At 33.2% G+C, this 12770-nt stretch overlaps 1 protein-coding gene across 8 annotated transcripts in view; it reads right to left on the bottom strand.

The window, feature by feature from the left end:
* Window positions 1–12770, bottom strand: part of LOC143222789 (transcriptional enhancer factor TEF-1-like) — a 132488-nt gene that overhangs the window by 26106 nt on the left and 93612 nt on the right. For 6 of the 8 annotated variants that reach the window (XM_076449767.1, XM_076449772.1, XM_076449769.1 and 3 more), the window contains 3 exons: window positions 7551–7678; window positions 3056–3271; window positions 2718–2758 (listed from right to left, as the gene is read on the bottom strand). In XM_076449767.1, coding sequence (XP_076305882.1) covers window positions 2718–2758; window positions 3056–3271; window positions 7551–7678 — 385 coding nt within the window. Of the gene's footprint in view, window positions 1–2717; window positions 2759–3055; window positions 3272–7550; window positions 7679–8317; window positions 8498–12770 lie in introns of those variants that run through there. The other 2 variants (XM_076449774.1, XM_076449768.1) reach the window with 2 other exon arrangements.

The following is a 12770-nucleotide window of genomic DNA, read 5'->3' as shown; positions in this document are numbered from 1 at the left end:
CAGAGCTGGAGAGGAGAAGGATGAGCCTGATTGAAATAGGTGTTGAAGAAAACACCTAAATTAATCAAGTACTGAGAAGGATGAAGGAAGGGCTTCTGTAATTTTAGAGAAGAAGCCAGTCGTCCATGTAAATATGAAAGCATAGCCACAGGGCATGAAAATGTAGACATCTCCAAAACAGAAAATGTGTGGCACCAAAGCCAGACCAAACAGTAGGAAACAAAATTGGCACACAACCCCAAGATGGACAAACCAAAACAAGGATGAAAATGCTCCAATCTAGGAATATGCAGATAAACATTGGAGAAATCTATCTTGGTCAGCCAAAGACCTAGAGGAAAACCCATCAAAGAGAAAGGTAGAATTCATAAAGAAGCATGGGGTTTTAACATACTGATTGAGACAGGGTAGTTTGACAACTGGTTTCCAGTTCCATTTTATGGAAACTATAAATTGGCAGAAGTAAAAACTGTTGTTGATGTACCATGAGTCATTGTGAAAAACAAGGAACAGTGGCACTTCAGGAAGAAGAAACAGGCAATGACTGGAAAGGGGTTGGGAGACAGAAATCAGCACCATACTCAGCTCTGACTGGGATAAATGCACCATCAGATGAGAAAATATAAACTGGTTGTTTGTTCTGAATTTTGTGCAAAGCTACACGAGGGCTATCTGCACTAGGTTAAATTGTTGTTGGACCAAAGCTACCCTTGACTCCAAAGACTCCTGGATTGTATCAAATACAAAACATCTCTAAACCAGGGCCATCCAAAGGTTCTATAGATAAAGATCCATAAGACAGGTCCATGACAATATAACATCATGACCCAAAATCTCAACAACAAATAAATTATGCTTGCAGGGCTAAAACCAAAGATGACAGGCAAGGCAATGTGGAAATGAGAAAGAAGGGGAAATCTCCAGAAAAATCCTTATGATTTCTGTGAAGAGCCTCAGATAAGATATGGATTGAGGAGAGGTACTGCAAAAGAATCATTAGAGTAAGATGAAGATGGGAATACTGGACATGTGTAAGAGATTGATAAACATGAGCCCAATAATTGTTTGTTCAGATATGGACAATTTGTCAGAGGACAGGAGAAAAGTAAATAAGATGGAGAGATAGAATCATGCAATATAGAAGAATGTAGTCCATAACAAATAAGAGCAATAGACAAAAGATCACATACCTGAGAAAGCCAATAGTGGCCTAAAAATGTCCTTGATTAAGGTTTGGGAAGGCACAAAGAACTCTGGGAGGGGAGAAACAAACAATCAAAATCTTTGTCAGTCTAGCCAGTCTGAAAAGACTTGGGAGGACAAGGGACAATTGCAGCAGACAAAGACTGCTCCATATCATGCTCAGTCTCCTTGCAAATGAAAGGAAATAAATTCTCTGAGGGTGTCACCTGCACCTGTGATCTGCAATATGCTATCAGACAAATGGGATGCACTGAAAGTGGTGATGTTTACTTCAGAATTCATGCTTGATACAAAACAAGCAAATTTTTTTGCAACAAAACATGGACAAGACAATATTTTCAAAAATAAAGTAAAAATAAAATTATTGAAATAAATTAAATTAATTAGGTTTTTTACTTTGAGAAGTATGAAGCAAAAAAAATAAGCATCTGAATTCCAGATATGCCAACTATTTCAAATGACTGAGCGTAATGATTTTAGACAGAGCCCTTTCACAGTTTTAGTCCTTTTAGATTTACCAGAAACAAGACAATATGGTGAATTAGGCCTCTTTTTTTCCCATCTTGTGAACGATTGCATTGGTGTTTCTATGCCGCTTAGAAAACGAGAAATACCCATCTACATGAGTGCTGATTGGCTAACAAGCACTGATGCCATAAGTATGGATTCCCCCATGTACCCGGTATGGGGAAGCACTAAACTCAAACTATTGGTAGGTGTCGGAGATACAAATATTTTTTTTTATTATTTCAAGCATGAACATGATTATTGCAAGTAGCCATTTGGACTATGTCTTTTATTTATTATCAAAATTTATTTGTATCTCACTGGAAATTTTCTTTTCACCCCTTTCAAGCTCTGGAGGAACAATATATCACTTTATTGTATAGGCCTATATAATATATAATAATTTGGGAGTTGCAACAAGTTGTAATATTTGTCTGTATGAGTGTATAGTTGTAATGTATATACCAAAATCGTAATGATTACGCTCAAATAGTAATGGTTAGCATTTCTGGAATTCAAGCACTGTCAAATAACAAATGATGGTTTGGTGGTGGTAAGCAGAGGGAGTCACATGCAACATGTGATGGTAGTGCTCTTCAGTTTTTGGAGAAATGACATATGATGATTTGCATGAGAAGCATGTTGGAATCTTTGATCTGATTCCAAAAGGGAAGTGTGGAAGGATTGTTGCATTCCTTATAAGAAAAATTCTCATACAGAGGGCATAACAAAAAAGTTCAATGCATAAAATGGGTACAATACTAATAATGTAAGAAGAGAGAAGTACTATATTGGAAAGATGTGTGGTTGGCTTAATCTTTGCATTTACCAATTCATTTTCTTGATGTTTTATTCTGTCACTGATGTTCTTTTTTACCTCAATAATCTCTTCAAAATCATTCTATTATGTTATTATAGCTTTTCTGTACTTAACTTATGTCTTTCTGTACTTTTTCAATCTGATAATTTTAAATAATTAAGAAATAATTAATTTACGTAACACTTACTCTTCTGAAGTCCCTGGCTGACCAATTGTTGACTGCCAAAACTATATAACGATAAAGAAACCATCCCTATCAGTCAAGTCATACAAATCTTTACTTAAAAGATGGCTTCACCTGAAATTCTTAATGCCAGCTAAAATGACTGAAACCTTGCTTTCCTATTGATTATTCATTCTTGTTTTGTAATAAGATACAAGTAAATTATATAAATAATTTAAAAATAGACACTTCCTGATCTAATAAATTCATAAAATACTTCAAATACATAATTGATTTAAAAAAAAAGGAGTATTTTTACTTATTTATAACCAGTGATTACTTTTTAGGAAACAGTCACTTACAGCTGCTCCTGGATAGCTAACAGGAGGACCAACTAAGGAAAGACCAGCCTTGTTCTGGATGGCAGAAGCAGAAACAATTTGGGCAGATGACAGTGAAGTTAGCGACTGGAGGGCTTTCTCCTTTGAAGCATGATCCTGGGAGTGAAACAAAGATACAATCTGAGCAGAAGACATGGATGACATCGACTGCAATGCCATCTCCTTGGAAGTCTGGTCCTGAGTGGGAGAGAGAAAACCATCGGACCAACCGATGGTTATAAACCCTTTGACCATATGATGAATCATAGCAAAGGACAAGGAGGAGCAGTAGAAATGAGCATGATTGATGATGTAACTGATATGGTTATTTGAAATATGCCACAATAATTTAAAAAGTGCTTTACTACTATTATAGGCTGTATGTATAAAAGTGAATTACATTAAGGGCATAAAACATTTCTAAGTTAAGTAACAATACCACTGATAATAGAAAAGTTAAGTTTCAATACTTCTACAGTAACTAAAGAAAATTAACAAATTTTTAAAATTAAATATCAACAAAATATTTTGGATACGAGTGTGGTTCCATTTTATAGTAAAATATTAAAACAGAATTTATTATGGTTACTTTTATTCAGGAAATTTTGACAATTAATATAAATGACATGTATCCTAGTGTGAAGCATGATGATCAATCATCATGGCACTTGAAACATTTTTGTACTAATGATATAATATTCTGCTTTTAGTAGAAGTTCAAAGAAGTAATTTCAACTTTCTTATTGCCATATCCAACTTCACAAAAATTATAAAATAACACCTAATAGAAGAGTAACTGACAATAAAAATGTCACAAACTTCCCAAAGAACATGCAATATACCAACAAATTAAAAATATTTCATTTAATATAATTTAGGTGGTAATATACAGAAAATTTTATTTCAAGAGAAAATTCCAATTAAAAAAAGGCATGAAAATATCTGCATACTTTGCAAAAATATTCAAATGAATTGTAAAATAGCTAGAAAATGAGATAAACCAAACCTTTCAATGCTGATAATCATCAGCACTAATGACGTTAGTTATACACTGTTAATTCTATTAATGTAGGATGTAGATTAGCCTTTGGCAATGTTAGAGTGAATAAATATGTTGGTTTTTGAACAAAAAGAAGAAGGATAATTCACTTTGTTTACTTGTATTTATAAATCGTATTTATAGATCACTTTACAAATTTGAAGAAGGTCATAACAGTCTGATATGTATTCAAAATATTTGCTTTGACTTGGGCCTCACTTGAGGATCTTCAACTTCCTAAGTGGTCTTAGGATGGCATTCTACTAAATTTCATTTTTCTCTTCAAAATTGTTTCTAATGTTTCACATTTTAGGCTTTTCATTATCAAGTCACATTTTCAATGTTCTGTGTTTTTTTCACAGCTAATGAACTGCATCGTTTTTACAGTTTCAGCTACATCTAGTATTTAGGTAGTGTCTCAAGCTTTGTCTTTTTACCGTTATCATTTAATAAGGAGTTAGTGACATAAATTCTTATGCAACTCATAATTGGTAACTGCTATTTAAAATTTGAAATTAAATCCATATGATAAGAAATAATGAGCCAGTAATGCTAGAAAAAGAACCGTGTTTACATTTGTTGGATGCCCAAGATGCTACCTCTAATGGTACCTTACAAAACACATTTAACACCTTACTAACAACAAGCATAACACAAACCAACAACTATGTTTTTCTCTTGAAAATAACTAGTCAAAATGTTGATGACTATTCAAATAATTATATGAGATAATTGTTAAATTCCTTGCTAACTTCTAATAGAATGATCTCTGATCTTTATTCTCTTGATAGTTTAACCTATTAGAACAAGAAAGTTCTAGCCCATTCATTATATTTCAAATTTGATATTTGTCACCACTAAAACAAATTATATAGATAACTAATTTCATATTATACTTCAATAATATAAAATTATTATACTGAATGTACCATTGATGATATTAATGTGGCTAAAAGTTTCAAAAATTAAATACTTTTTTACTTTCTTTTCTGTTCATTAATATGCATAAAAATCTTCTGACTTATAACTGCGAGTGAAAATACTTCTTACATTATATCTGTGTGATAATTAAAGGCTGCTCCACCAGCGAGATGTTTTAAATTAACAGATACAAAAGAATGAAAACACAGGAATTTAAAAGAGCCAGATACTTTTGTAGAATTAATATATAGGTCATAGTTTCTAATCTAAATTAAATGTTAGTAAAACACAACTACTTAAGTGAAATTATTTAGGTTAGACTACAATAAGAAATTGAATTTAATGCAAAGACAGTTCATGGAGAAGCAATCTACAGTTAGCATGCATCATTGACTTAACTATTAAAACAGTACAACCTTTACATTCAATTGTATTAGTTGTGCTAGAGACAGTTCTCTCTCTCCTTCAACTTGGATCAATAAACATCAGTTAGTTCCCAAGGATTTTTTCTCTCAAGAGATGAGGAGGTCAGATATAGTTTATTTTATAAAGACAGAAAAATAAACTTTTACTTGCAAAGATGGATATTACTTGTTGGATGATCACTTTATATACAGCCAGACAAATATATATGATATACAGGCAGATTGATAAACTTAGGTATAGTTCAAGATTCATAATACATAATTTTTACATTAAGTTACAGGTTTTTGTTCATATACAAACAAATGACTCATCTAAATGTTTCTGTATGTTAAACATGACTAAAAAATCTTTATAATTTTTAAAGACTGAACAGAAAAATAGTAGTATAAAATATTTCTCCACGACAGTTAAAACATTTTATTGAAAAAATTATATCCTTAAACTTTTCCTTTACTATCATTTCAGGTAACAGTTATTCATACCTGTTCATTGAGCTTATGTAAGAGGTATGAAAAGATGTTTCAACATCTTTTTTTTAAATATAATTCAACTTATTCCTTGTATTTTAAACACTTATTTAAAATTTACATATGTATATTTTCTAAATATAGAAATAATTAGAATAATATGCAAGGGATTATAAAACAAAACCAATTACGAATAACAACTGTTTTTATTTTCATTAGCTACCAACTCAGATTCTAACTATGTTGATGGAGTTCAAATGGATCCTCTGTGCTCTGCTAAGTTATCAGATGAAGAGCAACTTGAATGTTTTAACAAAATTTAATATCTTGGATTACAAAACTAGCATCAGCTACATTTCAGTGAAAACAGAAAAGAAATTTCTCTTTACAATGTTATTTAATTACCCAAATAACAAAAATTTGTTTGTTATATTTCTTTTTAATTTTCCAAACATAACTTTGAAAAACATTAGCTATTTGAGATATTTTTCTGGTTGAAAAAAAATTTCACAATAAACTAAAGTTACAAAATTTGTATTTTCAAATGTTTTTCACTCATGCTGAATAATTCACAGATGGGTAAAGCACTAGCAAATGGGAAAAATATCTGTTTTTAGAAGCATGACCACTTGCTGCTGCACAGTAATATATAAAAAATCTTGATCTTATTAAGAGTTAGATTAATTTATGAGCTGATGTAACCTTGTGAAGTGATGCAAAAGCATAAACTATTAAAACAATCCTCTTCTTTGGTTACAACCAATAACATTTAAAGGACAAACATATTAATTAATACTGGTGACCACTGCCAAGCAGACTGTTGGTAATTGCTTGTACTATGGCTTCAAGTTTCTTTTTTGGTTAATGCAGTTTCCTTAATAGTATACAATATGCTGAATTTATTGTATTTCTATATGGATAACAAAAGTATACTTTCTCTGAATAGATGGAACCACCAAGCAACTGTCTCACAAAATGCAACTGTAATTTCAAAGAAACTTTTCAGCAGCAACAAGTATTTTCAGTTATTTAAAGTATACAACTTATTCATTACTGAGGGAAAAAAAAAATCAACATTTAATAAAAAACTAACTTTACGGTTGACCACAACATAGCCTAAAGTCTAAATAGGTAGCATGTTACTGAAAATACTAGCTAGCTTTGATTTTTTTTTTTTATACCTGTACTAATGAAAAATAGGTATACTTTAATATATCAGCTACGTGGTATCATGGCATTTGAACACACACATCAAAATACTTATACAAGAGTGTGGTCCACCACTGATACAGTGGTAAGTCTACAGATTTACAACGCTACAATCAGGGGTTCGATTCCCCTCAGTAGACTTAGCAGACAGCCAGCAGTGGCTTTGATATAAGAAAAAAAACACACACACACACATACAAAAGTGAATGGAGGTAAAAAAACAGCGGATTAGGTTGAGGGAGTGATATTCTTAGTAGTAATAATATTAAATACTACTTAAAGCAATAATGCTTACGGCTTTGATTATAATCATCTACACCACTTATAAAATGACAGAAAACATGAAACACGAAAACGATCGGCACAAATCAAGCAAATCTCATCACATATACCAGATTTCACTACAAAAACTTGCCTTCAATTTTGATTGAATTTCGCGGGATTTCCGCCGAGCCAATACTTGAATGTGACTAGAGACCTGCTTTCTCGTTCGTGTCTTCCCTGTCCGAAGTTTTATATATCTGGCGATGAGCTCATTTCGACCTGCAAGCAAATATGAAAACACAGAACTTACACATAAAACCTAGATTTTATATATATACAAATACTAAATAATTATTTTTCGTTTTCAATTGGCCATCCTGTGAAAAAGAAACTATTTAAACCGTAGCTGTTTTCATTTCTAATACAACAAAAGTATGGATAGCTGTAGTTTGCTTTGTTAAAACTAGGAAAACCCCTAAAGGTTCAACTAAATTTTATATACTTCTACAATTCAAAACACTACAACCTTAAAAAATATAAACTTATCATAGTCACGTAACAGGTATTTTAGAAGGGGTATAGACATTAACTAATCTTAATCCTTTAGAATGTTACACTACTTTCTCCACATTTTTCTCTTTTGGTATTTGTGCTAACATGTACTTCTTACTAATATCACTAAAACGTAAACGATTTATATTAATTAAATCAATTAAATGTATGGAGCGATAGAAGTTTAACGCACTTTTAACTAAAACTCGGAAACGTCGCTTTACGATAAAAGCAGTTTCCTAACGTCTGAAGTTGTACATTATTAACAGTAGTATTTAAACTTAATTTTCGGCATTTTATATTCATTATCTCTCTTTTGAATTCTGATATTCTGCACAAAAACAAATGCTACAATACACCACTCACCGAAATGAAGGGCACGGAGATTATTTAAAGTCAATAAGTAAGACACGCTATACTGGAATAATACACTAGCAACTGTCATGAGTCATCTCTGCTTTTGAGTGCATTTAAAGTAAAGCGAATTCTAGGTACTAAGAGCGACATTAATCATTCTACTACTACGACCTTCCATTTATCAGCTCTATCTTATCTTGTCAAGCCTGTTGCTTGCATTGGCAAATGGCCAAATTTGCAATACGTCTACTTTGTGACTCTTTTGTTTTATTATTCTTCATTGACTAACCTAAACACGAATAGTCGAGTCCTGCATTTATTTTATCTTTTTATCTATAAAATGGCATGGAACATTTAGCTTCGTACTTTGTAAGTGTCGATCTATAAAGGAGTTAGCTTCAGTTCAGCAACATAAACATGTTCATTTGTTTAGTCTTTTGTAAATCAGCAAACAAGTCATTAATGATTAAAATAATGAACAAGTTAGGAGTTACTTTAAAAATAACATCTAGGAATGCAAACGCGTTATTGAAATTAGATTCTAAATTAAGCTTAGTTTTATTTTAATAACAAGTGTAGTGAACTATCACAATAATACTCTTTTTTTTTATCAATGACAGGTTTTTAGTAAGAAAGCACTGTGCAAGCTCAAAGTAAAGTATGTGCTAAAATACGGTTAGGCTTTTACACTGTGATGTTTCACCACAACAGTAATCTGTTAATGCTCATGTTTAGAAGTTTCAGCGGTTTGGAATACACGATTTACATTTATCGTATCCAGCAAAATAAGTACATTCTGCCTCAATGACAAAACTGTACCATTGAACTGAGCTTGTACTTGTTATTCACAAATTAAATGAAAACTTGTAGGTTATATAATTAAGATCTGAAATTTCAATTAGTAAGCCTTATTTATTTCATTTTGTACAATAAAATGTTAAAATCGCAAAATAAACGTTAGATTGACTTCATTGCGCTCCGAGCATAATTATTAGACACTCGTAGCCCTTACAAGGAAAATTATAATAGTTTTGAACCAAATAGTGTTAATTTCACCAAATAATTCGAACACGAGTACAATTTTATCGATTTTTAGCCAATCACTGTTTTCTAACCTTGATTATCATTGCTTTCTGTATCTTAGTCTTAAGCTAGTAATATAAACTCGTAACGAAGATTACTTTGGTGATATGTTGCTATAAGAAAAAAATGTTTGTGAACATTTCCACTACAATAAGCCCTAATAAAAACACACACACACACACATATATATATATATATATATATATATATTCAAAGCTTGCTTTATCACTTTATACTTCATTTGAATTATTTGAAGTATGTTTTTCCAGGTACAAGATCAGGTTGGTTTACTTAACCCGATTTACACTTGCCGAAAAGAACAGTGCGCAAGGCCTTGTTTACAACAAGCCTTACCTACGTGTAACTGCTTGAATAAGCTAAGGAAACGTGTATATACAATGGAGTTAAAACTTATTACACTTATTAAAAAAACCCTCTGATTAGAGCTGCTTAAAAAAGTAGGCTACTTGTAATTGTGCTACACGCAAAGCAACATGAGGGCTATCTGCGCTAGCCCGGCCGCCAGCAACTAGCCACTTGGAAATAAAAAGTGACATTTCATCAAATGTCTGACTGTCATAACAAAATAAATCACACCGATAATCGCTTTAAGCTGGCAAACACAAGACGTTATGATAAAAAGAAACAAGGCTGTCACGCGCCTTGTGAAAAGAAAATTCTTCTTTCATCCTTGCTGCCCGTTTATTCACATCGAGACACGTATTTATGAAAGCATTAGGATTTCGAAAACAAGTACAGATTTAACCCTCGTCTTGTATATTCAGGGGTCTAGGGTTACCGCTTCAGCAAGCTCATTTCTCTTATTAGTCAGGTTATGCGCTTTTCGTAACTCGTTCTTAGGTAAGTGTCGTGGCAAACATACGTTTCAATATATTTTGTTTGTGCGTTCTTGGACCTGTACAATACGTTTCTCACAGCGTTCTGTTTTTCATTTTCAGATCCTGTTTTTTTTTCACCCAACGTTATGGCTGCTTTTAAAATAAGAAAAGCGGACTCTGAGTGTCGTGCTTTCAATGAAGAATGGGGAGAAAAGTACTTCTTTGTGGAAACAAAAAACCAGAAAGCTACTTGTGTAATATGCACCGAAAGTGTTGCCGTTTTGAAAGAGTACAATCTTCGACGTCACTATGAAACAAAACATCTATCAACATATTTGAAATTTTCAGAAAAGTTCCGTTCTGAGAAATTTGAATCCATGAAACGTGTTTTTATATCTCAAAAGAATATCTTCACGAGAAAGTTTGCTGAAAATGAATCTGTCACTCGTACAAGTTATAAAATAGTGCATAGGATGGCAGAGCGAGGAAAACCTTTTACTGACGGCAACTTCATCAAAGAGTGTATGATGGATGCAGCAAATGAGTTGTGTCCTGAAAAAGCCAATTTCTTTGAAAGTATCAGCCTTTCAGCAACTTCGGTTGTACGGAGAGCAGAAGAACTTGGAGAGAACATCGCATTACAGATACGCCAAAAACTTCCTATGGTATTTTTTGACACGGGATGAGTCTACTGATCTCTCGAGTACGTCACAACTTCTCGTGTTCATTCGTGGAGTTAATTTGGACTTTCAGATCACGAAAGAGTTGACATCAGTTTGCAGCATGCACGGAAGAACAACTGGAGAGGACATTTTCATGGAAGTGCATAAAACTGTGCAACACTATAAACTTCAGTGGAATCAGCTTAGAGATGTAACAGTTGACTGAGGAAAAAACATGGCTGGAGTAAAAAGGGTCTGGTGGGGCTGATTGGGAAACAGTTGGAAGATCTTAAACTCCCAAACGCTCTGTTCATACACTGCATCATACATCAGCAAGCACTCTGTGGAAAAGACTTAGATATTTCTTGCGTACTGAAAGCAGTCATTTCTACAGTGAACTTCATTCGGGATCATGCACTTAATCACTGCCAGTTGAAGGCGTTTCTTGAAGAAACTGATTCCGATTTCTGTGACTTGCCTTATCACACGACTGTGAGGTGGCTCAGCTTCGGTAAAGTCTTGTCTCATTTTTATAAGCTGAGAAGAGAAATAGATATATTTCTTATCGAGAAATATAGAGTCGATCCACTTCTGCGGATCCAACCTGGTTGTCAAAGTTGTCATTTTTGGTTGACATCACGTCCCACATGAATGAATTGAACTTGAAACTTCAGGGGAAGAATAACCTTGTCTGTGATCTCTATAGAATCATTAAAGGATTTCGGAGAAAGCTATAATTGTTTGACGCACATTTGGAAGGAGGAAATCTCTCTCATTTTCAGTGTTTTAATGAGTTTCATGCTGGAATCACAGAATATGTCAACCTGGAGTTTCGGAAAAGATTATTTAAATAAGTATTTTAGAGAGATTTTCGGATCTTGACAGAATCAAAAGTGACATTCTCCTTTTTCAGAAACCTTCTGATTGTGTCACTGATGACGTGCCAGTGGAATTTCAGCTGGAGGTCATCGATTTGCAAGGAAATGACTTGTTGAAAGCAAAACACAGAGAGGGACAACTTATTGAATTTTACAGCTGCATACTTGAAGATAATTTTCCAAAGCTGAAGCAGTTCGCATCTGGTATGGCATCAGTGTTCGGAACAACTTATGTCTGTGAACAAGCATTTTCAAAAATGAAGTATATGAAGTCGGTACATCGATCAAGGTTGACTGATGAACATTTGAAAGCAATTCTAATGATTGGATGCAGCATTGAAGATATTTTGAAGACCAAACGCCAATTTCATAAATCTCACTAACGTTTTTGCGGCTTAGTGAAATTCAGATATGTATTCAATATGTGCAATGTGACAATTGTTTTTGCTAATGTCACCTTCTTTGATAACATTTTGGTAAATAAAAATGTTGGTTGTATTTCTGATTGTTTTTTTATTATATGTGTGTATTGCATGCCACTCCAACATGGCTAATGTGACATCCTAAACTTAGTGTTAAGTCTTTTACAGAGAACTTTCGTTCCAGCTTATGAGTATTGAACATAATGATCATGCAGCCCGCGCTTCTCATTCCCCAAGTAATCTACCACCCTATGAAAAATGTCTGGTGACCCCTGACGTAGATCATGGCCAAGTTTCTCCAATTCAAGCCAAAGTTGATAGCATTGTAAATTATCCAATCCCTACAAACAAGAAAAGTTTGAAATTTTTAGGAATGGCTGGAAGTTTTGCAAAAATTCGGTTTACGTCACTGAAATAACAAACCTATCAAAGAAAAATCAAAAGTTGAAGTGGTCTGAAACTTGCCAATCTGCTTTTGAAAAGGTCAAATACTTATGCACTTACCCTGTATTGATGGTAACTGACTTTGATAAGCCTTTCGCATTAGATGCTTATGCCAGCGAATGTAATGCTGATTC

Source organism: Tachypleus tridentatus, chromosome 8, assembly GCF_004210375.1.
Source record: "Tachypleus tridentatus isolate NWPU-2018 chromosome 8, ASM421037v1, whole genome shotgun sequence".
NCBI classification, from domain to species: domain Eukaryota; kingdom Metazoa; phylum Arthropoda; class Merostomata; order Xiphosura; family Limulidae; genus Tachypleus; species Tachypleus tridentatus.
Note: the sequence above shows the minus strand (reverse complement) of the source record. Positions and strands in the feature narration are given on the sequence as shown.